The 26,917-nt window shown below is 41.3% G+C and overlaps 1 protein-coding gene across 1 annotated transcript; it reads left to right on the plus strand.

The window, feature by feature from the left end:
• Positions 1–686: 686 nt before the first annotated feature.
• On the plus strand, positions 687–26,917 carry LOC110515899 (T-cell differentiation antigen CD6-like). The gene is made up of 12 exons (XM_036970966.1): positions 687–941; positions 1,921–1,986; positions 2,583–2,864; positions 4,741–5,058; positions 5,178–5,489; positions 5,642–5,707; positions 5,837–5,983; positions 12,726–12,842; positions 13,019–13,138; positions 13,481–13,555; positions 14,190–14,273; positions 25,711–26,917. The coding sequence occupies exons 1-12, from the start codon at positions 890–892 to the stop codon at positions 25,845–25,847; spliced, it is 1,776 nt and encodes a 591-aa protein (XP_036826861.1). The 5' UTR covers positions 687–889; the 3' UTR covers positions 25,848–26,917.

The raw sequence follows: 26,917 nt of genomic DNA on the forward strand, positions 1-26,917 counted from the left end.
GCAAGGAACTGTATACCTGTGTTCTCCGTTTGTCTGTTGCTGATCTGGAATATTGACCTCTGCATGCCCTTGTCCTGTCATTTTGCCTGCCCCTGTTCTAGTAATAAACTTTTGTTACTTCGACATTGTCTGCATCTGGGTCTTCCCTGAAACATGATAATGTGGCCCACCCCACCTTCAGCCCAACATTATTCTGGAAGTTTTGAGTTTAGGGGGTGTCACAGTATCTATCAAGTTTTTTTCCCTCTCAACAATCAATGTAATAAATTAGAGGCATTAGAGATGGTTGTATTTCGTTCTGCCTCAGGTAAGGGTATAAAAAAAACTGAAGCCCTTTTTAGACAGTACAGTAAGTAGCCTGTACTATCGTTGACTACCATGATATACAGTTTTTGAATCATAAATTCTCTACATTAATTTCCCGCCCACATTACATTTCTGATGACAAACAACTATGACTGTTGGCAGGGTCAATCAAATTCTAACCAACTAAATTCAGGTTAATCAAACAAAAAAAATAATGAATTTAAAATTAGATTTAAAATATTTGACATTGTTCTAATAATGAACTTGGACTGGACTGGTCTTTTAGTGACAGACCCAATCAGGTGTTCTTAGTTTCTTGACATATTTCATATGTTGTGAGTAGGCCTATGTGAGCACACACTAGCTATTTGGTGTTACAGAGGAAATGTGAATTGATGGCCTATGCCAGAGGAACAAGAGAGGAAACCACGCATTGTACAGGCACAGAAAGGAGCGCTCCGGATGACATTTTCACACAGTTTGGGGTTATGCAGTGATCAGAGCTAGATATCAAGGGAAACTTACATTTTCCTGTTTTCATTGTTTTATTTTCCAATAGTGTGTCTGAATAGACAAATACACTATGAATTTGGTGAAACTCATTTTAATCCTCCAAACGCTTCAATCTTGTCAAGGTAATAGATGCCACTCTACACAATAATTTCTTTATGAACTATTCTTTTTGATTTACTTGTTTAATATTTACAGTAAAAGTAACCTTTTCTGTAGGAATTTCAGTACTTCAGCATAACATTTTCTGCAGGTTTCCTCATGGTTCTACTTAAATGTTTGAATAGACTAAAATTAACCGCTTTGTTATGAGTTAAAAACAACATGGCATGCTCACTCCATCCTGGTGGCACAGTGGACTAAATTACTAGAGAACAAAAGGTAATTGGTTTGAATCATATTGATGCTGTGCCACAATCATTTAAAAATGTTTTTGCATGATTAATGCCAAAGCAAAATAATTTTGATCTGTGCTGGGAGTTAACCCAAACTAAGCTAGCAGTGTTATTAAAAGTCTTATCGAAATATGTTCTTAGAACTTTATTTAATTACCTTCAAATGACCTATAATTTTTGTTCTCAGAACTTTAATAAAACCTCAAATCCAACGATCCCAGAACAGGCAAAATGTTCACTTCCGTTCTCAGAATGTTTAACAAAATGTTTTCCCGGTCATGAAACTCATGTCTTTGTTCTCAAAACCAATGGGAAACCAATAACACATGTCCCCACAACTTCCAAGGAACCAAATGTGCTAGCTGGATAACCCTTATTTTTGTTTTACTTTTAATGTAATAATAAACACTGTACGGCCTACATGGAAAATATAATAAACTACTACCACTAACTACTTTGTACAGTAAGCAGGTGGTTAGGCCACAGGGCTTTGTGGCTCAAGTAATTTTACACATGCATCTCACATGCTGGATTAACAACAAAGGATAGTGCTTGGTCAAGTGGTTAGTTTGAAAGTCTTCCATGTGGGAAGTCCTAGTGGTCAAAGGAGGTCACAATAGCATTGACACTCTAACCAATAAAATAATGGTACATTTCATTGCTATATCTGTGATCTAAAGGGATGTGCCATTTTTCAACTTTCTTTCAGCATATAAAGATGACTCCTCTCAAACTGGAAAAAAGGCATCACAATCAGAGCTTAATAAGAATCAAAGTGAGTTGCTATATTTATTTTTATTTTCTGACAAAGCCACACACACTTCTACAAAAATATCTCCATTCATTACTGCTGGCTTTGAGTTTATTATGTCCTTTTACTCCATCATTCACAGACACTCTCATGCATCATGACCAGACCACCCCAAATTATCCAGTTCTCAGAGCATTAATAAAGCATTTGGTGCAGAGTTTGAAACCACTTGTGCTTGGTTAAACCCTATTGTGTGCTCTCCGTATGAATGTTTTTGTTCAGTGTCAAAAGAATGTCAAACAGGATGTGGAGGTGGTTAAGGCTTTGCTGCTGTGTTTGAACTTTGCAGGTGCATTCCAACCAAGAGTTTGATAGGCACTAAATTACAGTGCTATGTTGTAAAACTATTTCACCCACTCATCAAGATCTTAAATGTTCCTGGATTCTGCACATTAATACCCATAACGTTTTCTCTCTATAAAGTATGACCATCCATTATGTTACAAATACAGCCTACATATGGAATCATTCAATCCCTCCCACTCTTATACCATTGCGATTTAATTTAGTGATATCGTTTAATAGTTAGACTTCATTCACTTAAAATGTCTCATTCACAGCTGAGCCCTATATAACTCAACAATCCAATGCATGCTCCTGGAGTCCCAGGATCCTTAGAGATGAGATATGGACTTCAGTCACATTCACTGCAGAGTCCAGAGACCAAGTAGCCCATCAGATCTGTATGGAACTTGGCTGTGGTGGAGTCTACAGTCTTAATGAGACCAGCGCACCACCCAACAGTACCTGCCTCACAAACTGCACCTACCATGAATATCATCTTCAGAACTGTTCCCATGTTGTGAGGATTAATTGCACAATGGTGTCCGATGTCGTTTGTGGTAAGACAGTTTGACTAGACAGGCATTTCATCATATGCTCTCATTTCACAAAATACATTTAAAATTATAATAGGATACTTTATATTGTTGATCATACAGTCTGTTATTTTCTACAAATGTACCATATGCATTACATCACATACAGTGCCTTGCGAAAGTATTCGGCCCCCTTGAACTTTGCGACCTTTTGCCACATTTCAGGCTTCAAACATAAAGATATAAAACTGTATTTTTTTGTGAAGAATCAACAACAAGTGGGACACAATCATGAAGTGGAACGACATTTATTTGATATTTCAAACTTTTTTAACAAATCAAAAACTGAAAAATTGGGCGTGCAAAATTATTCAGCCCCCTTAAGTTAATACTTTGTAGCGCCACCTTTTTCTGCGATTACAGCTGTAAGTCGCTTGGGGTATGTCTCTATCAGTTTTGCACATCGAGAGACTGACATTTTTTCCCATTCCTCCTTGCAAAACAGCTCGAGCTCAGTGAGGTTGGATGGAGAGCATTTGTGAACAGCAGTTTTCAGTTCTTTCCAAAGATTCTCGATTGGATTCAGGTCTGGACTTTGACTTGGCCATTCTAACACCTGGATATGTTTATTTTTTAACCATTACATTGTAGATTTTGCTTTATGTTTTGGATCATTGTCTTGTTGGAAGACAAATCTCCGTCCCAGTCTCAGGTCTTTTGCAGACTCCATCAGGTTTTCTTCCAGAATGGTCCTGTATTTGGCTCCATCCATCTTCCCATCAATTTTAACCATCTTCCCTGTCCCTGCTGAAGAAAAGCAGGCCCAAACCATGATGCTGCCACCACCATGTTTGACAGTGGGGATGGTGTGTTCAGCTGTGTTGCTTTTACGCCAAACATAACGTTTTGCATTGTTGCCAAAAAGTTCAATTTTGGTTTCATCTGACCAGAGCACCTTCTTCCACATGTTTGGTGTGTCACCCAGGTGGCTTGTGGCAAACTTTAAACGACACTTTTTATGGATATCTTTAAGAAATGGCTTTCTTCTTGCCACTCTTCCATAAAGGCCAGATTTGTGCAATATACGACTGATTGTTGTCCTATGGACAGAGTCTCCCACCTCTGCTGTAGATCTCTGTAGTTCATCCAGAGTGATCATGGGCCTCTTGGCTGCATCTCTGATCAGTCTTCCTCTTGTATGAGCTGAAAGTTTAGAGGGACGGCCAGGTCTTGGTAGATTTGCAGTGGTCTGATACTCCTTCCATTTCAATATTATCGCTTGCACAGTGCTCCTTGGGATGTTTAAAGCTTGGGAAATCTTTCTGTATCCAAATCCGGCTTTAAACTTCTTTACAACAGTATCTCGGACCTGCCTGGTGTGTTCCTTGTTCTTCATGATGCTCTCTGCGCTTTTAACGGACCTCTGAGACTATCACAGTGCAGGTGCATTTATACGGAGACTTGATTACACACAGGTGGATTGTATTTATCCTCATTAGTCATTTAGGTCAACATTGGATCATTCAGAGATCCTCACTGAACTTCTGGAGAGAGTTTGCTGCACTGAAAGTAAAGGGGCCGAATAATTTAGCACGCCCAATTTTTCAGTTTTTGATTTGTTAAAAAAGTTTGAAATATCCAATAAATGTCGTTCCACTTCATGATTGTGTCCCACTTGTTGTTGATTCTTCACAAAAAAATACAGTTTTATATCTTTATGTTTGAAGCCTGAAATGTGGCAAAAGGTCGCAAAGTTCAAGGGGGCCGAATACTTTTGCAAGGCACTGTAGTTTTTCAAGCTGAATCACATGAGTTGCACACTAACCCTAACTCTAGGGCTTGAGTAGAGCAAATCATGTTTATTGAAACTCATATACAGTACCTGTGTCTGTGGTTGTAGAGCATCAGGCTGTGAGGCTGGCTGGAGGCGAGCACCGCTGTGCTGGACGTGTAGAGCTGTGGAGAGAGGGGCAGCAGTGGGGCACGGTGTGTGACGATGAGTGGGACTTGAGGGACGCTGATGTGGTATGTGCCCAGCTTGGCTGTGGGTATGCTTTGAGTGTGACAGGGCAGGATGGTGCCTTCCCTCAGGGCAAGGATCCCATCTACCTGGATGAGCTGAAATGTACTGGCAAAGAGGAAAACCTGTGGCAGTGCCCAGCGTCAGATGAAAGCCATGACTGTGGGCACAAGGAGGATGCTGGGGTGGTATGCTCAGGTAACTCTCACCATGATGTTTCATACCCACAACAAACATTATTAAATATATAACAGGCCAGATTCCCCTTATTTATCTAAAGATCTTCTTGGTCCCTCTTTTCTCTTCCTCCTTTACAGAGCTGAAGGCAGTGAGGCTGACCGGAGGTGTGGACCGCTGTTCTGGTAAAGTGGAGATCCACCGTAATGGATCATGGGGGACAGTGTGTGATACCTGCTGGGGGAAGGAGGAAGCCTCAATGGTGTGTTCCATGTTGGGCTGTGGGGAGCCAGTTCATTTTCTAGCTTTCATACCCCCTTTCACTCACAATGATAGTACCCTGTGGTACTACCAATGCTTTCCAAATCACACAGACCTTTGGCAGTGTAAGGAGTATGCCAACAAGACAACATTGTGCGTTGACTCTAAAGCGGCTGGACTTATTTGTAGTGGTAAGTGAGATTATTTGTGCACTAAATAAATATTTAATTAATGTATACAGTGAGCACAATTTAGGTTTTTCAGAGAGACTCTGACAAACCACTGAAGGACATGTGATACTTGAAGCAGAAACAAATATTTTCTACTGTACTTTTTCTCATAGAATCACATGGACGATATCTTCCAGTTACAACAGAAGCAACTACAACAGTATTAAGCAGGAGGCCAGGTGAAAAAGTTAAACCTGAGTCTGAATTTTAAGATTGACAAAACTATTCAGGCTTTTGAGAATGTAATATATTCAAGATCAAATGTGTGTAAAATTGTATTTTGTTCCTGTATTTTGTTTACTTAATAGGCCCAGTGACTACAGCCAGTGTTTCAAATGATGGCTTCCCATTCTCCATGTCCCTAGAGCTGCTGGGGTGCATCTCCCTTTCCTTCCTTTTGCTCATGGCTCTGGTCACAAACGCTCTGCTTTGCTGCCACTACAGGAGGAGAGATGGTTGGTCCCAAACTGCCACATACATTCAGTGATCTCCATGCATCATATGTCCATGTATCTGGCAGTTCATACTGTAATATAGCTTTGTAAATGGTTTATTCTACAGAAGTGATGCAAATTGGGGATTGGAAAAAATATCTAATTTGTATCCTATTTTTCCCAAACCAGCGCACATTTCTTACAACATATGTATGATAGACATATATACAGTACTACTCACACACTTTGTTTCTATTGCATATTTGATATATGTGACCAACTGGCTCGATTCGGTCTTATGTAGCAACATTTTTTACATTGGATAAAAGTAGAGACCCAGAGCTGGAAAATTATATATCCTACACTACAGTTGAGGAACAATTGGAAAGTAATTCTGCTTTGAAAGTTGATTAACTTGTTACTTCACTTTTGAGAAAATGGCCTTTGAATGTTTTGGTACCTACTGGAGAGCTCTTCTTTGTCTACACCCATTCAGTGTTGTTCACACCCTCTTAAACTTTAACCCCACCCATCTTTTTAAGGATTTACATGTGCGACTATGTACTAAACAACCAAATATTTCAAGACTAAAAGCTGGTTTATACTACGGGTGTGTTCGTAAATTTAATATTGAGTGAAAGAGTGTGCTCTGGGCGTTCGTAAACTTAGAGCATTGTCAGAGCGCTTCGCTTTCAGAGCGTTCAGAGTGCACACTGGACTTTTTCGCTGAGGAGTAGGGTTGATCCGAGCATTCTGACCTAACAGCAGCAGTCAAGCACCCAAGCTACCTGGGTAATGTTGGCTAGCTTGCTATCTACTTCCAGACACAAATGAGAGAACAACTCACTCTGACTATTTTACTCGCCCTAGCAGAGCTGTTAGGATGTTTTTATATTATCCGTTGGTGACTGCAACTGTGCTGCTGGCAACAATTTAATTACGCTCTTTTGCCAACCTTTACTGACACCGGCCATATTCAATGTGTGTTGAGCGTTCGTAAATACATCAGTTATTCTGCGCTCTGGCACACTCAGACAAAAGTGCTCTGAAAACGGAGTAGATAGCCAGAGCGAATTTACCAGCTACGTCTATCAACAGTTTGTTACGGTGCGTGAATGAGGACCCAAAAGCGAATTAACGTAAACAGAACTTCTTTAATAACAAAACATAGGTAGGCTCAGATGGACCGGCAGATTCCGACAGGACAGGACAAGGTTGCAGCAAACATGACGATAGTCTGGTTCAGGCATGAAAAACACAAACAAGAATCCGACAAAGACAGGAACAAAAACAGAGAGAGATATAGAGGACTAATCAGAGGGAAAAAGGGAACAGGTGGGAAAAGGGGTGACGAGGTAGTTAGGAGGAGACAAGGAACAGCTGGGGGAAAGAGGGGGAGAAAAGGTAACCTAATAACGACCAGCAGAGGGAGACAGGGTGAAGGGAAAGGACAGAAACAAGACACAACATGACAATACATGACAGTACCCCTCCACTCACCGAGCGCCTCCTGGCGCACTCGAGGAGGAAACCTGGCGGCAACGGAGGAAATCATCGATCAGCGCACGGTCCAGCACGTCCCGAGAGGGAACCCAACTCCTCTCCTCAGGACCGTACCCCTCCCAATCTACTAGGTACTGATGACCACGGCCCCGAGGACGCATGTCCAAAATCCTACGGACCCTGTAGATGGGTGCGCCCTCGACAAGGATGGGGGGGGGGGGGGGGAAGACGAGCGGGGGCGCGAAGAACGGGCTTGACACAGGAGACATGGAAGACCGGGTGGACGCGACGAAGATATCGCGGAAGAAGAAGTCGCACTGCGACAGGATTAATGATCCGAGAAATACGGAACGGACCAATGAACCGCGGGGTCAACTTGCGAGAAGCGGTCTTGAGGGGAAGGTTCTGAGTGGAGAGCCAAACTCTCTGACCGCGACAATATCTAGGACTCTTAGTTCTACGCTTATTAGCAGCTCTCACAGTCTGCGCCCTATAACGGCAAAGTGCAGACCTGACCCTCTTCCAGGTGCGCTCGCAACGTTGGACAAAAGCCTGAGCGGAGGGGACGCTGGACTCGGCGAACTGAGATGAGAACAGCGGAGGCTGGTACCCGAGGCTACTCTGAAAAGGAGATAGCCCGGTTGCAGATGAAGGAAGCGAGTTGTGGGCGTATTCTGCCCAGGGGAGCTGTTCTGACCAAGACGCAGGGTTGCGAAAAGAAAGACTGCGTAAGATGCGACCAATAGTCTGATTGGCCCGTTCTGCTTGACCGTTAGACTGGGGGTGAAAGCCGGAAGAGAGACTGACGGAAGCCCCAATCAAACGGCAAAACTCCCTCCAAAATTGAGACGTGAATTGCGGACCTCTGTCCGAAACGACGTCTGACGGAAGGCCATGAATTCTGAAAACATTCTCGATGATGATTTGTGCCGTCTCTTTAGCAGAAGGAAGCTTAGCAAGGGGAATAAAATGAGCCGCCTTAGAGAACCTGTCGACAACCGTAAGAATAACAGTCTTCCCCGCTGACGAAGGCAGTCCGGTGACAAAATCTAAGGCGATGTGAGACCACGGTCGAGAGGGAATGGGAAGCGGCCTGAGACGGCCAGCAGGAGGGGAGTTACCGGACTTAGTCTGCGCGCAGACCGAACAAGCAGCCACGAAGCGACGCGTGTCATGCTCCCGGGTGGGCCACCAAAAACGCTGGCGAATGGAAGCAAGCGTACCCCGAACGCCAGGATGGCCGGCTAACTTGGCAGAGTGAGCCCACTGAGGAACGGCCAGACGAGTAGGAACGGGAACAAAAAGAAGGTTCCTAGGACAAGCGCGCGGCGACGGAGTTTGAGTGAGTGCTTGCTTTACCTGCCTCTCAATTCCCCAGACAGTCAACCCGACAACACGCCCCTCAGGGAGAATCCCCTCGGGGTCAGTGGAGGCTACTGAAGAACTGAAGAGACGAGATAAAGCATCAGGCTTGGTGTTCTTAGAGCCCGGACGATAAGAAATCACGAACTCGAAACGAGCGAAAAACAGCGCCCAGCGCGCCTGACGCGCATTAAGTCGTTTGGCAGAACGGATGTACTCAAGGTTCCTATGGTCAGTCCAAACGACAAAAGGAACGGTCGCCCCCTCCAACCACTGTCGCCATTCGCCTAGGGCTAAGCGGATGGCGAGCAGTTCGCGGTTTCCCACATCATAGTTACGTTCCGACGGCGACAGGCGATGAGAAAAATACGCGCAAGGGTGGACCTTGTCGTCAGAGAGGGAGCGCTGAGAAAGAATGGCTCCCACGCCCACCTCTGACGCGTCAACCTCGACAACGAACTGTCTAGTGACGTCAGGTGTAACAAGGATAGGTGCGGATGTAAAACGATTCTTGAGGAGATCAAAAGCTCCCTGGGCGGAAACGGACCACTTAAAGCACGTCTTGACAGAAGTAAGGGCTGTGAGAGGAGCTGCCACCTGACCGAAATTACGGATGAAACGACGATAGAAGTTCGCGAAGCCGAGAAAGCGCTGCAGCTCGACGCGTGACTTAGGGACGGGCCAATCAATGACAGCTTGGACCTTAGCGGGATCCATCTTAATGCCTTCAGCGGAAATAACAGAACCGAGAAATGTGACGGAGGAGGCATGAAAAGAGCACTTCTCAGCCTTCACAAAAAGACAATTCTCTAAAAGGCGCTGGAGGACACGTCGAACGTGCTGAACATGAATCTGGAGTGACGGTGAAAAAATCAGGATATCGTCAAGGTAAACGAAAACAAAGATGTTCAGCATGTCTCTCAGGACATCATTGACTAATGCCTGAAAGACAGCTGGAGCGTTAGCGAGGCCGAAAGGAAGAACCCGGTATTCAAAGTGCCCTAACGGAGTGTTAAACGCCGTCTTCCACTCGTCCCCCTCCCTGATGCGCACGAGATGGTAAGCGTTACGAAGGTCCAACTTAGTGAAAAACCTGGCTCCCTGCAGGATCTCGAAGGCTGAAGACATAAGAGGAAGCGGATAACGATTCTTCACTGTTATGTCATTCAGCCCTCGATAATCTATGCAGGGGCGCAGGGACCCGTCCTTCTTCTTAACAAAAAAAACCCCCGCTCCGGCGGGAGAGGAGGAGGGGACTATGGTACCGGCGGCAAGAGCTACAGACAAATAATCTTCGAGAGCCTTACGTTCGGGAGCCGACAGAGAGTATAGTCTACCCCGGGGGGGAGTGGTTCCCGGAAGGAGATCAATACTACAATCATACGACCGGTGTGGGGGAAGAGAGGTGGCCCTGGACCGACTGAACACCGTGCGCAGATCGTGATATTCCTCCGGCACCCCTGTCAAATCACCAGGCTCCTCCTGTGAAGAAGAGACAGAGGAAACAGGAGGGATAGCAGACATTAAACATTTCACATGACAAGAGACGTTCCAGGAGAGGATAGAATTACTAGACCAATTAATGGAAGGATTATGACAAACTAGCCAGGGATGGCCCAAAACAACAGGTGTAAAAGGTGAACGAAAAATTAAAAAAGAAATGGTTTCGCTATGATTACCAGAAACAGTGAGGGTTAAAGGTAGCGTCTCACGCTGAATCCTGGGGAGAGGACTACCATCCAGGGCGAACAAGGCCGTGGACTCCCTTAACTGTCTGAGAGGAATGTCATGTTCATAAAACAGCCCTCCGCCCCAGAGTCTATTAAGGCACTGCAGGAAGCTGACGAACCGGTCCAGCGTAGATGGACCGACAAGGTAGTGCAGGATCTTGAAGGAGAGACAGGAGTAGTAGCGCTCACCAGTAGCCCTCCGCTTACTGATGAGCTCTGGCTTTTACTGGACATGAAGTGACAAAATGACCAGCAGAACCGCAATAGAGACAGAGGCGGTTGGTGATTCTCCGTTCCCTCTCCTTAGTCGAGATGCGGATACCTCCCAGCTGCATAGGCTCAGCACCCGAGCCGGCAGAGGAAGATGGTAGGAAGATGGTAGTGATGCGGAGAGGGGGGCAACTGGTCGGATTCTTCTGTTACGGTGCGTGAATGAGGACCCAAAAGCGAATTAACGTAAACAGAACTTCTTTAATAACAAAACATAGGTAGGCTCAGATGGACCGGCAGATTCCGACAGGACAGGACAAGGTTGCAGCAAACATGACGATAGTCTGGTTCAGGCATGAAAAACACAAACAAGAATCCGACAAAGACAGGAACAAAAACAGAGAAAGATATAGAGGACTAATCAGAGGGAAAAAGGGAACAGGTGGGAAAAGGGGTGACGAGGTAGTTAGGAAGAGACAAGGAACAGCTGGGGGAAAGAGGGGGAGAAAAGGTAACCTAATAACGACCAGCAGAGGGAGACAGGGTGAAGGGAAAGGACAGAAACAAGACACAACATGACAATACATGACACAGTTGTTGCAGTGACATCATAAATGTTCTATTGAAATAGTTACTTGCAAAGTGGAGTCTTTTGCTTAGACATGTAGCTAGCTAGCTAAATAATGAATCATAATCCCAACTCATAACGTTACTACCCTGCATGAATCTGCACGTAGCTAACCAACCAGGTTCAATGTTAACTAACTAACATTGGCTATAACTAGCAATGCAAATGGCTCTGAGATACAAATAATATTACTACAGAGATCATACAAGTAACGTTTGCTAGCTAGCCAGCCAGCTAACGTTAGCTAGCTACCTAACAGTACACTTTAACTTGAAATGAAAACAACTTTCTGACAAAATTAGAAATGTGTAATATCTGAAAATGTAGCGAGCTAGACTGTCTTACCCGTATGCACGGCTGGGCGCTTCTCCCTCTTTGTCACGGATTACATGTTTGCCCTTAGTTTGACAGATATTTTATACAACAGCCTGTGTGTTCTGTTTTCAACTCCGTCTGCATTTTTGCGATCAAACGCCAGAATTTTCTCCATCTTCTTAGCTATCCAAACTCTTAAGTCCACTGATTTCAAAACTCTGTCCTCCAGAAAGTGGAAAGCAACACTTGTGCTGTTCTACTATGTGATATCTTTCAAAAAAGCCATGGTAGAAAGGATTACCTACACATACTGACCAGCTCATTTTATAGACAGAAGCATGCTACATGGCAGACCAGTCCGAACTCCTCTCTTGGCATGTCCAGCCCACTAATTATCTCAGCCAATCATGGCTAGCGGGAAGGCTGCTGACTTTTTCTGGGGCTAAACCAACTAGTCTCATAATTTCACAATTTTATCCGTATTTACAGAGGCACATGAAAGTTCACATGTTCGAGAAGGCATTTCTGCCCCAAAACGTTTTTTATATATATATATATATATATATATATATATATATATATATATATATATATATATATATATATACACACACACACAACTACAAATTAGATTAGCATATTTCAATGTAATAATAGAACAACTCAAGATGCTCTGAAATGGTGTTAAAAAATTACAGAAATCCTTAATTGCTTTTATTTTTAAACATTACGTTTAGGAGTCCGGGTTTAGGACAGCGACCTCTATAGAAATATATGTATAAACAATGACTTTGTACTATATTAATTTAACAATATGTTTGTTATTGCCTTGTATTCAATTAATTAAGACCATATCAACACGTAAATAAATTTCCTTTTTTAAATAGTTATTTTGGGGTGGGACTGCAATTTGCATCATTTCTGTAGAATCACCTATATAATCCAATATAGATAATTTTGGATTGGATAGAAGCTGATACTCTAATATTACAGCATGTGTTTTTACTGTCCATAGCTCTCTTAGTCCAGCACCGACATGCTAACCTGCAAATGCCAACTGAGCATGACAACGACTACCGGGACTCTGTGAATCTCATCAAGGTCACAACCAGCAGCCCAACAGAAAATGATGGTTAGTGAATTAGAACACGCCTCTTTGACCCTGTTTTCCTCTGTACAGAGCTACTACTTCATCTAGACCCACATTGCCTCATATTATCAAATCTGTTTTGATTTGTATAACATTTTTGGTAACTCTCTGTAAAGATAGTGAACATTGTTTCATTTCTCTTTTGTTTTGCTTTGCAGTCCCATCAAATCCCAGATATCAGTGGACCCAGAGTAGTGTGGACAGCACCTCAGTGGATACAGACTATGAGCAGTGTGATCTAAGCACCGAGGCAGCTGTGCATATGACCACCTTTCAGAGTAAACAGTGTATTTTTTTCTCCCAAATCACATTTAATTCTTACATACTTTATCTAAGCATTGCACTTCAGAAGGGCTAATCAAGACTCCAAAATACACAATCATTTTGGACTACACTACTCATATTTGTGTAGCACAGGAGGTTGGTGGCACCTTCATTGGGGATGATGGGCTTGTGGTAATGGCTGGAGCGGAATGAGTGGAAAGGTATCAAATACATGTCTGCTATGTGTTTGATGCCATTCCATTTGCGCTGGTCCAGCCATTATTATCAGCCGTTATCCTCTCAGCAGCCTCCACTGTTGTGTAGCTAATATATCTTAACTCTCACTTGTAATTCAGATTCTATACGATACAAACAAGATACCAGGAACCCTTTTATGAGGGTTACAGCTCTGGACAGTCTATCTGAGGAAGGTGAGTCCATATTTAGTGGTGCACTCCAATAACGGTCTCAATGCCTGTCCTACATGACAGACACAAATGCACAACATTTGATAGCAAATCAGTTTTAAATGTGAGTTATTCACCAGCAATGTAGCACATGCAGGATACAACCATACCGTTTTCATAGGAGGCATTGTTGACCAAGATCCAGGATGCAATATAGGGGCCCCCAAGTGGTGAGGGTCACTTTTTATTTGTTTTATTTGTTATGTCAATTTTTTGATAGGGGGGGTTAAAGGTACATTATACCATTCAATGTTTAAGTTTATAAAACATGTACAAGTAGGCTGCTAACCAAAATAAAAATAACAGTAAGAAATAAATAGAGTTTAAGGAATAATAAATTCAGTATAAAAATTAATAATGGGCTTATACCTCCCATCCCATTCCCCCAAACCCACCCAGCCAACATGTCTCCATCCAATCGCCCCCCCCCCCCCCCCTACTCCTGGAAACCATGTTTCCCACCCCTTCCTTCTCCAATAGCAACTAAGGTTGCTCGTCAGTCACCTTCCCAGAGGGTCATCTTTTGAACTCAAGAATGAACAATTCAGTGAAAAGGATGAGACAATCTAATGATGATTTGTGTTTACTTCTGCTGCAGTGGACTCCTTTGATTCTTCCAGCACCTCCTCCGAGGAATGCTATGAAAACACAGGCAAAGATGTAGAGAATCTAGTGACATCAGGTATGTCCCTGACTTTTTCCTAACTTTATGGGACCCGACATGGAAAAATGCCAGTCCCTATGGATTCAATAGGAGCAGACAGCACTGCAAACAAGTCACTGTGTTAATGTTTCAATTGCTTAGTTAATTTTCTATTCAAGCTGTACCTTTATTTTTCTCTCCCAGAAGGAATGGATCCATGGCAACCTCCAGTTACCCACAATGCAAATAACCACCTGATACTGTCGTGGAGAATCTTAACAAAATGTAACACTTACAAGAACTTGTGAATTCAATATAGGCTTTTAATACAAACATATCAGAAGCCTAGATGGTCCGCGGAACACACCCTTGTCCAGAGCACTGGCTCTGATTTATACAAATACAACATATGAGTCCATCCCACATGCAAATGAAGTTACTTCCCTCAGTCCATCTGCCACCATTATATCCCATTCTGTGCATCCTGCTTGTTCAGCTCGCCCATATCCGCTTTCAGTTAAGTTATAATGGTGACAGGACCTCTTCATGTCCCAAAAATAATACATGCCTATCTTATACTATGGGCCCCCTTACGTTCAGCCTGGTGTGTTCTTTAGTATGTCTGTCCTTATTAGGACTCGTAGACTATGTGTCTCTTCTGACATTCCTTCAGCATCTTCATGTCCTAAAAATATATGGCCTATGTCTATAGTCCATCAGTTGGTCATTTGGCTGACCCCCTCCTTTGTATGTCCCTCTGACCTTGGTATGTCCAGCTGTCCTATGCTCTCATGGCCTCCTGAGGCCTTACTCTGGCCTCCTGTCCTATACAATAGCCAATGCATTTTACCAGAATGGCAAATGCACTCTAAGTGTATCTTTCTCTTGTGTTACAGTATTATGTTCCTCCCTATATGTACATCTTTCTCCCACAAAACCCTCCTCTGGTGCTTATTTAGAACCAAAATGTATACTAAAAGGACATATAGGGTGGAGGCCAATACCACCAGTTGATTAACAAAAATAAAGCTTACAAATCACCTGGACCATACATCTCCAGATCCTATTTGAAACATAAAAGACTTACAAAACCCAACTAGACCAAACATCTCCAAACAATAACATAGATAGGAGTAAAAGATCTAGTCTGTAAAGAATAAAACACTTATAATCAATCATTATATTGTGAAAAGCAATGAGCATGTAGTATGCCCACACATCCAGAAACAATCAGCTATTCCTTAATCCTGATTCTTTAACATTTCAAGATATAATGTTACTTGAGTTATATTACCACATTTTACCTTTGTGTTTTACAATCATTACTTTATCAAATTGACTAACTCCTGCAGTTTCTAACACCCAAATAGTTTATTCAATTAAAACTTCTTGCTCCTACTTGAGACGTCTGCGTCTCAAGTAGGCACCTGGAAATGCAAATGCGCTACGCTAAATGCTAAATGTACTCGTTAAAACTCAAACGTTCATTAAAATATACATGTAGGGTATTGAATTAAAGCTACACTCGTTGTGAATCTAGCCAACAAGTCAGATTTTTAAAATGCTTTTCGGCGAAAGCATGAGAAGCTATTATCTGATAGCATGCACCCCCCAAAATACCAGCACGACACGTAAACAACAGATTTTGCGGTAGCCGGCGCTACCCAAAACGCAGAAATAAAATATAAAACATTCATTACCTTTGATGATATTCTTTGTTGGCACTCCTATATGTCCCATAAACATCACAAATTGGTCTTTTTCCCGATTAAATCCGTCCATGAATGCCCAAAATATCAATTTGTATGGCCTGTCTGCATCACGAAAAAAGCTCTCTTCCAACACGCAACGTCATGTTTAAAAATGATATAAGTTGCCTATATTCTTTGACAAAAAACTTCAACCTACTTTTATAACCCAACTTTAGGTATTTGTAAACGTTAATAAGCGATCAAATTGATCACTGGGCGATCTGTATTCAATAGCAGCTACAAAAGAAAACAGTGTCCATTTTTCAATCTTCCAAAATCGATTGAGGTAGGCTGGATGGAATCAAGGATCTATTCGTAATGTCTCAATGGATTTTTGTCAATGAAAATGACGTTTTTGGCGACATCGTGTGGAAGCTGTAGGAATTGCATCCGTCTCCATATTAAATTTGGTTTCCTTTAAATAATCCATGAAAGGGGCGCATGGATACTTTTTTCAGATTTCAGTGACCAGTTTTTCTTGCGCTTTTCGATGAAACACACACTCTGTTATAGTCACAGCCGTGATTTAACCAGTTTTAGAAACTTCAGAGTGTTTTCTATCCACACATACTAATCATATGCATATACTATATTCCTGGCATGAGTAGCAGGACGCTGAAAAGTTGCGCGATTTTTAACAGAATGTTCGAAAAAGGAGGGGGTAGGATAAAGATTAACTATAGTGTTTCCCACATCCATCCCATTATGCTGTAGAAACATTCATTTATTTATTTATTTTTCCCTTTCTTTTCTTTTTACAATAGTAAACCCATCATTATGACGATCATTCAATTCAGTTCTTATGTTGCACATTCATGTTCTCCCAACATATTTTTATTTAATTCACTTCTGCCTTTAGTGTTACCTAGTGCCAAACTGAATTCTATGTTACACAAAGGAATGTAGTATTTTCTCTGAATATTGAACATTTTGCATTTAACACATTCTTCAAATAATGCAAGTTCAGGTACTATCAAAAGATCAGACAAAGGTGATTTTCTACACAAAATACAATTGTCCATCCTATGTTTGTTTTTGCTTTATACTTAGCCCATTCGTACCACTCGTTCTTCACTACTTCTTCTCGTGTGGTGTCCTTGAGTGGTTCTGATTCTGAGATATCTGTCGATTCTACAATGTTTTTGTCTTGAGGTATATCATTAGAGTTTGTCAAAAAGTTCCAAATGTCAGTAAAGAACCCTCCTGGTTCTGATGCTTTAGGTTTCTTTGTGAGTACAGTGGACTGCTTGGTAAGGGAAGTTGATGTTATCTTAGTGGTAGCTACTGTGGTCTTCACAGCAGCTTCCACTGTTGTTATCGTTCTAGCTACCACAGGCTCTTCCTGTTTAGGTATTGGCGTAAGACCAATTCTAATGACAGAGGTGCTACTCCCTTCGGTCGATCTTGTTCTCGTTATTTCAACTATTAATTCTTCACCTTCAACTGGTTCAGTCTGATTCATGGTGAGCACCCACTCGTCTACTTCTTTGGTTAACGTCAGGTCACATCCTTTTGAGTCCCAAATTACTTCTCCCTTGTTTGATGATGTGTCCCTCCACCGGATGCAATCTCCGGTAAGGGTTTGATCCTTTTGTCTTCTGTTCTCCTGTTTCAGTTATGTGTTGAGGTGGAACAGAGCTTCTAACCTTGTCAGTCTTTTTAGATTGTTTGACTGGTTCCGCTCTTCTCTTCCTGTTTCCACCCTACATCTTGATCGTGTGTGAGTCTGGTATTTCTATTATAGCGTTCACTGTTACTTCTGTTATGTCAATGTCATTGTTCTTCTGTGGTTCTAACTTCAAGTGTCTGTTAAGGAGACAATTCAAGAGCTGAAAAGTCAATTTTGGGGAAATCCCCATTTTCTTCAGCTTGCTGGACTTTTCCTCCTCTTTGTGGGGTCTCTCCTTCTGTTCCTTGTGAGGCCTCTCCACCTCTTTCTTCCCCTAAGGCTCCCTCCTCAGGCCGGACTGGGCTTCCCTCTGGAAGGGTGTCAATTTTAGGGAAGAGATGTTCCCATTCTGCAGGTGGTACTTCGGGGTCCCACTGTGGAGGGCTTCTGTCAAAGAGGTCTGCCACAACAGGTATGTCATCAGAGTATCAGGCATGTTACTCCCTCCCATCCCTGGACTCTCTTGCCCCACGGGAGTGAATTCGGGTTGTTTGCAGGTTCTCTCTCCAGTGTTGTCTCTCCTTCATCTTCTTCTGGGCGCCTTAGGCGGTGCACCTGACGTTTTTTGGCTTTTACTTGGTTCGCTGTTCTCTTGGCTCCTCCCTGGCGTCTCGATTGCTTTCGCTGTTCCTGCTCTTCCGAGCTCCTGCCTGATGGATCAGCATCCTCTGTGTCCTCATATCTATATGGTTGTGTCCTTCTTTCTGTTGGGACTCAGGTGCAGTGATTCAGATGGTACCATGGTACCACATCTTGCTTCCTTTCACTTGGACGGCCGTGTTTGTTGCTGCGGCCTCCTCGTAGGGTCCTTCTCTCCTCGGTTGATCCCACTTCCTCCGGAACACTTGAACATAGACTAGATCCTTCTGGTCCCCTTGGATCATCAGATGTGGAACCTCTCGTCCTGGTTCAAGTTTCTGCCTTCTTTCTGTGAGGCATTCAGACTTAGAGACTTATGGCCTCTGTTATATGATTACACCATACATTCTCTTACTTCCATCACTCATTACACAAACTGACATTCCAGCTGAAGCTGGCGAACCCTTCTCCATCTGGTTTCCTAAACATAAGAATTGGAAAACAAAGGACAAAACATAACAGTATTGACAATGTTATGTGTTATGCATGAATATATTCATGAATACTGAAATCTGAGACCATGACAATTCCCACTCTCTCTTCACCTGACTCTATGCCTCCAGGATACTTTTCTGCTGGACTCCACAAAAAATGAAAGCCCTGATAAGCTTCCTCGTGCTTTTACCCAGTCTTCCCCTTTCGGCCCCAGGTTCTGAGAGGTGTTCCCAAATCATGTAATTTTTTACTTAGTTCCCCATCTGCTCTATTTCAACTGATAAGCATGCGCATAACTTTAATCAACATTATTTCTTCTTGAAGTAATTCAACACTGAATGGGCTTTCACATCAAGCCTTCAACATGTTGTTTAGAGTACAACTACCCTAACATCTATCCTTTTTCACATGATACATTAACAAATAAAACAAGTAACCCCCAAACTCAACCCAGTATTTCTACAGTGGAATCTAGTATTTCTCTCTCTCTCTCTCTCTCTCTCTCTCTCTCTCTCTCTCTTGTTTCACGTCCTCTGTCATGATGTTTTCAAGCTCACCCATTATTCAGCTGGACCTTACTTCTTGTGAGACTTATGCACCCACCAAAGAGAGACATGACGATATTTACCACTGCAGGAGCTGTAAGAAGTATACCCCCAGCCTGGTGTATCTTGATGTACACTCAGTCTCCATAATTCAGCCCATGCCCTTCCATCTGGCCTCTTATGTGCTGTTTTTTCCTGGGGACATACACACTAACACATGGGTTATTTCCTGACAACAGACTTTCTTCTTATAGCAAGATCACTAAATCTTAATTTTTAAATAACAGCCCTATGTAAACATTCTGTCTCAAATACCTGGCCTCCTGCCACAAAAATATTCATAATGATAGCCAAATTATGGTCCCTACAGCAACTGCTGTAAGAATAACATGTAATCAGTCAAGTGTCTTCCAGTTGGAAGAATATCCAATCCTAACAAAACTAAGTCATAAGTTTCTTAGTAAACTTTTGCTCTAGTGTTCAAAATGCCACTACTTATTACTTTTACCATAATCTAGGTATGTGTAATGTTCTATTTACTTTTAGAATTGTCCCTATATTTTATATCCCTATATTTTTACAAGACCAACTGTCCTTCCTTTTCTGTGAGTTATCTTGTCTATTAATATACATTGTATCTATAAATAACACCCATCCGCTACCATAACCTTCATGTATGAGCCCCCAATGTAGTTACAGTTTTTCTAACCCATAACACATAAGTCACTACTCATAATTTCCTTCCATAGTTTGATACATACTTAAACATTCTCAAATCATTTTTAGTCAATTAATATCAGTCACTCCTCAGGAACAATATACACACTTATTTTCCTCAAAACAAAAATAAATTGACCAAACAAGAAAAAATAGTAAAGTAAATTATAATAACTGCATATTTGCAATAAATTACCACTATTTGTAATGTAATTAAACCTGGGGAAAACGTCCATCCGTTTCGCTCTATGCCCATATTGGTCTCTTTCTTCTTCATCCTTGGGTGTTATCGCACAACAGACTATACCTTTTATTCAATTACTTATATCATTCCAATGTTTCACTCCAATTACAATGACATTGTAAAACAAAAGAAACAAAAACCTTTAATCTAATATTCTGCAAGTTCTGTCAATCAACCTGTCTCAGGATTAGTTTCCAGAGCTTCCCTAGCCTAGTAAATTTAAACAGTCCTATATCCAAATCATAACTAAATGTTGTTTATAAATTGTCCAACCCAATATTCAGGATAACAGTCCTTAGTGCTTACTTTAACTCAAATTTGACCTTCTCAATTCAATACATCATCCCTTTAATAATTAACATTATACTAAAAACTTTTAGTACCAGTAATATCTATTTTCCAATACGCCCTTTTGTCTCTTTTCTATCATGAGTGGCCTGGTAATAAAAGGTCATTAGCCTAATCCCCTTTAGTCTTTCTTCTCCCAGCACATATCATTCCAGCATGTCTATTTTAGATACAGTTCACAGGTCATCAGACACAGTTGTCCCTCACTATTCAGCCAGTAGGGTGGGTTTGAGTTTCACACACACTTGTTGTGGTGATAATCTCTCCCATGCATTAAAGCATTCTGACGTCACATTCCATGATAACTCCCTTATTCTACTGGCGATCTCTCAGACAAGTTACAGATGATGTAGTTATCAACATAACCCTCGCAGAGACACACACTCCAATAAACCATTTGGAGTCACTGTTATAAATAAAAAATAAACCTATTTGAATAACTAGTCAATTTAAGATTACAACTCTTCATCATTTTCCCAAGGAAATATATAATAATAATATAATTTCAAAGTGATGGTACACTTTGAATAGAGACTGGTGTTTCTCAATCATTTTATAATTAAATCCCACCTGTTCCAACCATTTCTAGTGAAGTTGATCAGTCTTCACGGGAAATTCTTAGGGTTCAGGGCATTTGACACCATTAAAATGTTTCCACTCCCTTTTCTTTAGAAACAACGTAAATACATTTTCAAAAACATTTCCATCCTTCTCCATATCCAATTTGAAACTGAATTGAAAAAAACCTTCCAAAGGAAATCCACTATCGCATATAGGCCAAGAACACACATGAGCTGGCCTCACTTATCCGGAACTCCAGTTATAGCCTTATCCAGATACTAAGACTTTTAAAGTGGCCGAATATCTCTAACTGCTTTCCTCAGTACCACAGTCTCCAATGACATTTTGACCAGAGAAAATGTAACCCCTTTTTTCTGGAAAAGAAATGTACATTTCGTTAACATTCACAATGTTACCTTTTAAATCAGCAAGCCAATAGTATTACATATATATTGATTTTATTCTATAAGCGTCTTAGCAGTTTCAGAGAATGACGCTATAGAATGTCTAACAAAACTAAAATCCCCTTACTTTTCCTGAGCATGCGATAAAAGTTTTAGCCATGCACAGAACGCATAGTTTCTTCCTGGTCGGTTATCTGTATCTTACCCTTAGAAATTGAAAACACCCATATATTACATTTAGCTTTTCTTCGAACTAATTTTACCACGTTGGTGATTTCCCATATACGTTTATTTTCTGTCTTTTGACGCTAATAACAACTTCTCCACGTATTTTATCACCACTGAAACTGTTGTTTCAATGCAAAATGATTCCAAGTGGGGCTATTAGTAAATCACATTGGTACCTTACTAGAAGTTAGGTAAAACGTGATCTAGTACGTATTTCATCACATATAAACTGTACTCTCTATGAACCACTTATTGATCGATCAGAGACTATACACCGCTTGGTGAAAATTCCATTCTTACTAACCTCAAAACGATTAGTTGTTGCTCTTTTGAAAAGGATGCAAACTCCTATATAGCGGCATTCTCTGCTACCGCACTAAGTTCCAGGGTCACCTGACACTCATTCTTCCCCCATACTTGTTAGCTCCTGATCTACCACTTCTTACGCTTAGATATTTTCTATAGCTCTACAAACCACTCGCACATCTGCGAGGGCAAGCAGAATCATATCTGTCCCCCATCGTAATGTATTTTCTGATGATAGAATGTTAATTAACATCAAAACGCTGGTAAGTTAAGCTTCTTGTTATGGTTTTATGTGATTGTTCCAATTCATGATTTTATTTATCCTGTTTACCGGGTAATGTTGCCCTACATTATCCAGTTTGCTCTTTCATATTCAAGCCGAATTGGAAGAATTAACGTGCGCTTCTTTCAGCGACTCTATGGCTTTATTAAATTTCGCTATCTCTATATTCCAGGGAGAAACAGTTCATTTGTTTCCATGCCACTATTTATTTCTTTTTCCTAAACACTCCCTTTTATTAACTATTTCCCAAGGTAGGGCCACCCACTTTCCCAGATAATAATTCATTAGTTACAGCACTTAATACCTCCTATTAAAGCCTACTCTATAATGTCTACAACTGTATTACTGAATACTACAGAAGCCTTAATGTCTTATTCTAGTACAGTACCTCAAATCCCACTGTGTTTTCCCTTTCACAGATATCATTACTATCATCATTTTATTAGTTTGCTTATTCTATTACTTTAACTTTATTCAGTGTATTAAATCCCATTTCATATAATTTTCCTTCTAATTCAGCTATTTATAATGTCTGCACTTTCTTATCTCTTTATTTATCCGCTTGCTATATTCTCTCTTAGCCTATTTTACTGTTTAATTCCTGATTCATGGTTTTAAACAAAGTCTCTCCTGTCCTTCAGGCTATTTTTAAATTGCAGCCTCTGTTGCTACAGAGTGCCAGAGTCGCCTGCTGTTTTCCTCCTATTTCGTTTACAGGGCTCGTGATATTTTTAATATGTGTTCTAGACTTCTGTTTTGGTGTCTCTCATGCAGTTTTGTCACTTTATTCTAGACCGCCTAGATTTATTTTAACCAGTATATTTTAGTTTATCTGTATATTTTTAAGTTCTTTCTTCCTACTTCGCATCCGTTATATACTATCCATGCCTTGTTTAATACCTCTTTTTAACACCTATTGTATTTTTTACAATGGTCGTTTAACACATTATCCAGTCAATGTTTTATCCTTATGTATAACTTATTTTGCCCAATATTTATCGATTTCGTTCCTCTTCCCAGTGAGAGTTAAATGCACTCTCTTTCTCAAATTACACTCAGTTAACTGTCAAAGAGGCCTGCGCATTCCTCTTCCTACCAGTTGGTCACAGACACACAGCCTGTTCTTCCTCTTTTTTCTAATCTGCTCATTCATCACAAAGAATTGTCATTCATTAGTTTCTTTTCATTCGTTCAATTTCTTTATTCACGTTCGTTCATTCATTCCCTTTGTTTTACCTAAACCAATCTATAGTTTCTAAACTTAATTCACTTTCTTAACATAAGCCAGAAACATTTCTATAATTTCTCATACTCTTAGCCTATCTTCATATCCTACTCACCCACCTCATATTGTTCTTCGTTTCGTATTAGATCAATATTGTGGCGTGACCTACCGATTTTACAGACCCCCGTTTAGTGAGACAGAGCGTTTTATCCGCAGGATTTATTTTGCAGTTGAACCCAGCCAAATCTGTCAGAGTTCTTCCGCTCCCTATCTATTCACCTGAGCAGTCCCTCTCTCTCTTCTAAAGGCGGTAACCGTGAATACACCACCCAAGCAGACCCCTTTTTCTAATCTCTTTTAATAAAGGGCGGTATTCGTGGATTTTCCTAACTACTTATTTATGCAGATCTCTATTCTTTTAGAGCTGTATTCATAAGTAACCTGTCCATGCAGTCCTTCTACTAATTTTATTGAAGCGGTATTACAGGATTTTTCTAACTACTTATTTATGCAGATCTCTATTCTTTTAGAGCTGTATTCATAAATAACCTGTCCATTCAGCCCTTCTACTAACTTTATTGACGCGGTATTACAGGATTTTTCTACCTACTTTATCTGTTTTGACCGTATGGGCTGTCCCACATATGCAATTTCAGCCATAGAGCGCAAACAACCGCACCACAAGGTCCCCAAATGAATGGTCTGGTGAGGGGGGCAGTCCGAATCACACACACTCGACCCAAGTCGCTCGCTCAGGTTGATTGGGCTGTGTTGTACACACATCCCAAAACAAATCCCGAGACAGTGGAGCCCGGCCAAGCAGAATCAGACGGAACAACTCCCCTCAACCAACCCAAACACGTGGGTCCGTTTGAACCGGCCGATCAGAACGAGTGCATGCCCCCTCCGCTAAATGCCCGACACCCGCAAGGTTCACAGCCCCTAGTCACTTAGTCCTTACACCTGCACATATGTTTATTTATCTATTTTTAACAACCCCCAAAATCACACATGCATGCAATTCATTGAATTCAAAAGTTTTTCAACATTTACTGGGTTTTTAGGAAATTTTAAAGAGAGACCTACGTGACGCCCTTCTCGCTGAGACAGGATCTCTGAAGCAATCTATACAAACATTTCAACTACATAAGAACAAGCTTACCTTTTTATAGTTGTGTGGCCACATTTGTTTGCAAGATTGTCCAAAGAAACTATCACCAGCCCGGAACGTCAGTCTTTGCGATCCCTTGGTCTCCTGGTAAAAGCTCACCAAGTTATGACATGGAGAATCTTAACAAAATGTAACACTTACAAGAACTTGTGAATTCAATATAGGCTTTTAATACAAACATATCAGAAGCCTAGATGGTCCGCGGAACACACCCTTGTCCAGAGCACTGGCTCTGATTTATACACAAACAACATATGAGTCCATCCCACATGCAAATGAAGTTACTTCCCTCAGTCCATCTGCCACCATTATATCCCAATCTGTGCATCCTGCTTGTTCAGCTCGCTAACGCCCATATCCGCTTTCAGTTAAGTTATAATGGTGACAGGACCTCTTCATGTCCCAAAAATAATACATGCCTATCTTATGCTATGGGCCCCCTTACGTTCAGCCTGGTGTGTTCTTTGGTATGTCTGTCCTTATTAGGACTCGTAGACTATGTGTCTCTTCTGACATTCCTTCAGCATCTTCATGTCCTAAAAATATATGGCCTATGTCTATAGTCCATCAGTTGGTCATTTGGCTGACCCCCTCCTTTGTATGTCCCTCTGACCTTGGTATGTCCAGCTATCCTATGCTCTCATGTCCTTACTCTGGCCTCCTGTCCTATACAATAGCCAATGCATTTTACCAGAATGGCAAATGCACTCTAAGTGTATCTTTCTCTTGTGTTACAGTATTATGTTCCTCCCTATATGTACATCTTTCTCCCACAATACCTTCAAGGAACCCTGATCAAACCCATTCACATGACCAGGGTAACAAGCTGTTCTTTCTTCTCATCTCTTCTCTTATCTCTTTTCTCCTCTTCTCTATTTTGACAATAAGGGATTTGGGATGTTACTCTATTTTCTGACACTGTATTCTGTTTTTCATGGTTTGTCACCCAGGAGTGGCTGATGGGAACAGTGGTGATTATGAGGAGGAGGGCCACCTGAACTCTCCTGACCCCAACCAGTCCTCCTCAGAGGCTGACTATGATGACATCGCTAACTACCTGGACTCAAACCTAGAGCAAGGCTACTGAATGAGCTGGAAGGACCTACATTTTACTGTATATGTCAATGTTTCTGTTAATATAAAAGAGTGGCTAGCTAATTGTTTGCAATGTTTGAAATTATGTATTAATGTATAGTATACATACAGTATGTAGGTATATTATGTATGTTTTGTATTTTGGGTTTTTAGGTGTGATAATAAAAATGTAATATTTGTTTAATATGCAGTTATGATATTTGTGCAGTTGACAATGATTACCGATGGAGCCTACAGAGGAAACCCTCACAGCAGGAATCATCAACTAGAAACCTTGCTTACATTTCTACAAAATCACATATAACTCTCTATTATGTGTGGGAGTACTTTGGAATAAATGTCCTAAATTATGATCACAGTATTTACAGTCTTGTCTAAAAAGAAATAAAACGTATTATTGTTTTCTTTAATCAGAAAAGTTAGGGGGGGGGGGGGGCTCCCAAGTAGCGTAGCGATCTAAGGCACTGCATCACAGTGCCAGAGGCGTTACTACAGACCCGGGTTCATTCCCTTACAGATAATTATTTGTATGATGTACAGAGATTAGGTATTTATTCAAAAGTCATGTTAAACACTGTTATTGCACACTGTTAGTGCACCCACTCCCACTCCCTCTCTAATGATGACTTTGTCAACCATTTTAAAAAGAAGGATGACAACATCCGCTCCACATTCACTCAGCCTATTAAGTCCACTGGTCTCACTCACACAGAACTACCCTACGCCTTGACCTCTGTCTCCCCTCTCTCTCCAGATGAGTCCTGTGGCTAGTGAGGTCCAGCCTACCGTCAACCTACCCACTCGACCCCATCCCCGTCTCCAGAGATCTAATTTATAAGGTTCACATGCCATTAACCCTCTTTCAAGAACATAAGCTTATGACCTTCTGTACTAAGTGTTTATCCCACGTCACTTACATAGAGGCTGGAGGCTAAAGGCTTGTTAGAGCCACGATGGATATTGTCATTGGGAATAGGCATCCCATCCACACTGACATAAATCACATACATCTTGAGGCATTTCTGTAAAAAGGACATAAGAATGGGTTTAAAAAAATAAAAT

Source organism: Oncorhynchus mykiss, chromosome 32, assembly GCF_013265735.2.
Source record: "Oncorhynchus mykiss isolate Arlee chromosome 32, USDA_OmykA_1.1, whole genome shotgun sequence".
NCBI lineage: Eukaryota > Metazoa > Chordata > Actinopteri > Salmoniformes > Salmonidae > Oncorhynchus > Oncorhynchus mykiss.

Coding starts and splice junctions, on each gene's coding strand:
- LOC110515899 (XM_036970966.1), top strand. CDS start 890: ATGAATTTGGTGAAACTCATTTTAATCCTCCAAACGCTTCAATCTTGT. Junction 12,843..13,018: donor CAGCCCAACAGAAAATGATG/GTTAGTGAATTA, acceptor TTTGCTTTGCAG/TCCCATCAAATCCCAGATAT. Junction 14,274..25,710: donor AGAGAATCTAGTGACATCAG/GTATGTCCCTGA, acceptor TTTGTCACCCAG/GAGTGGCTGATGGGAACAGT.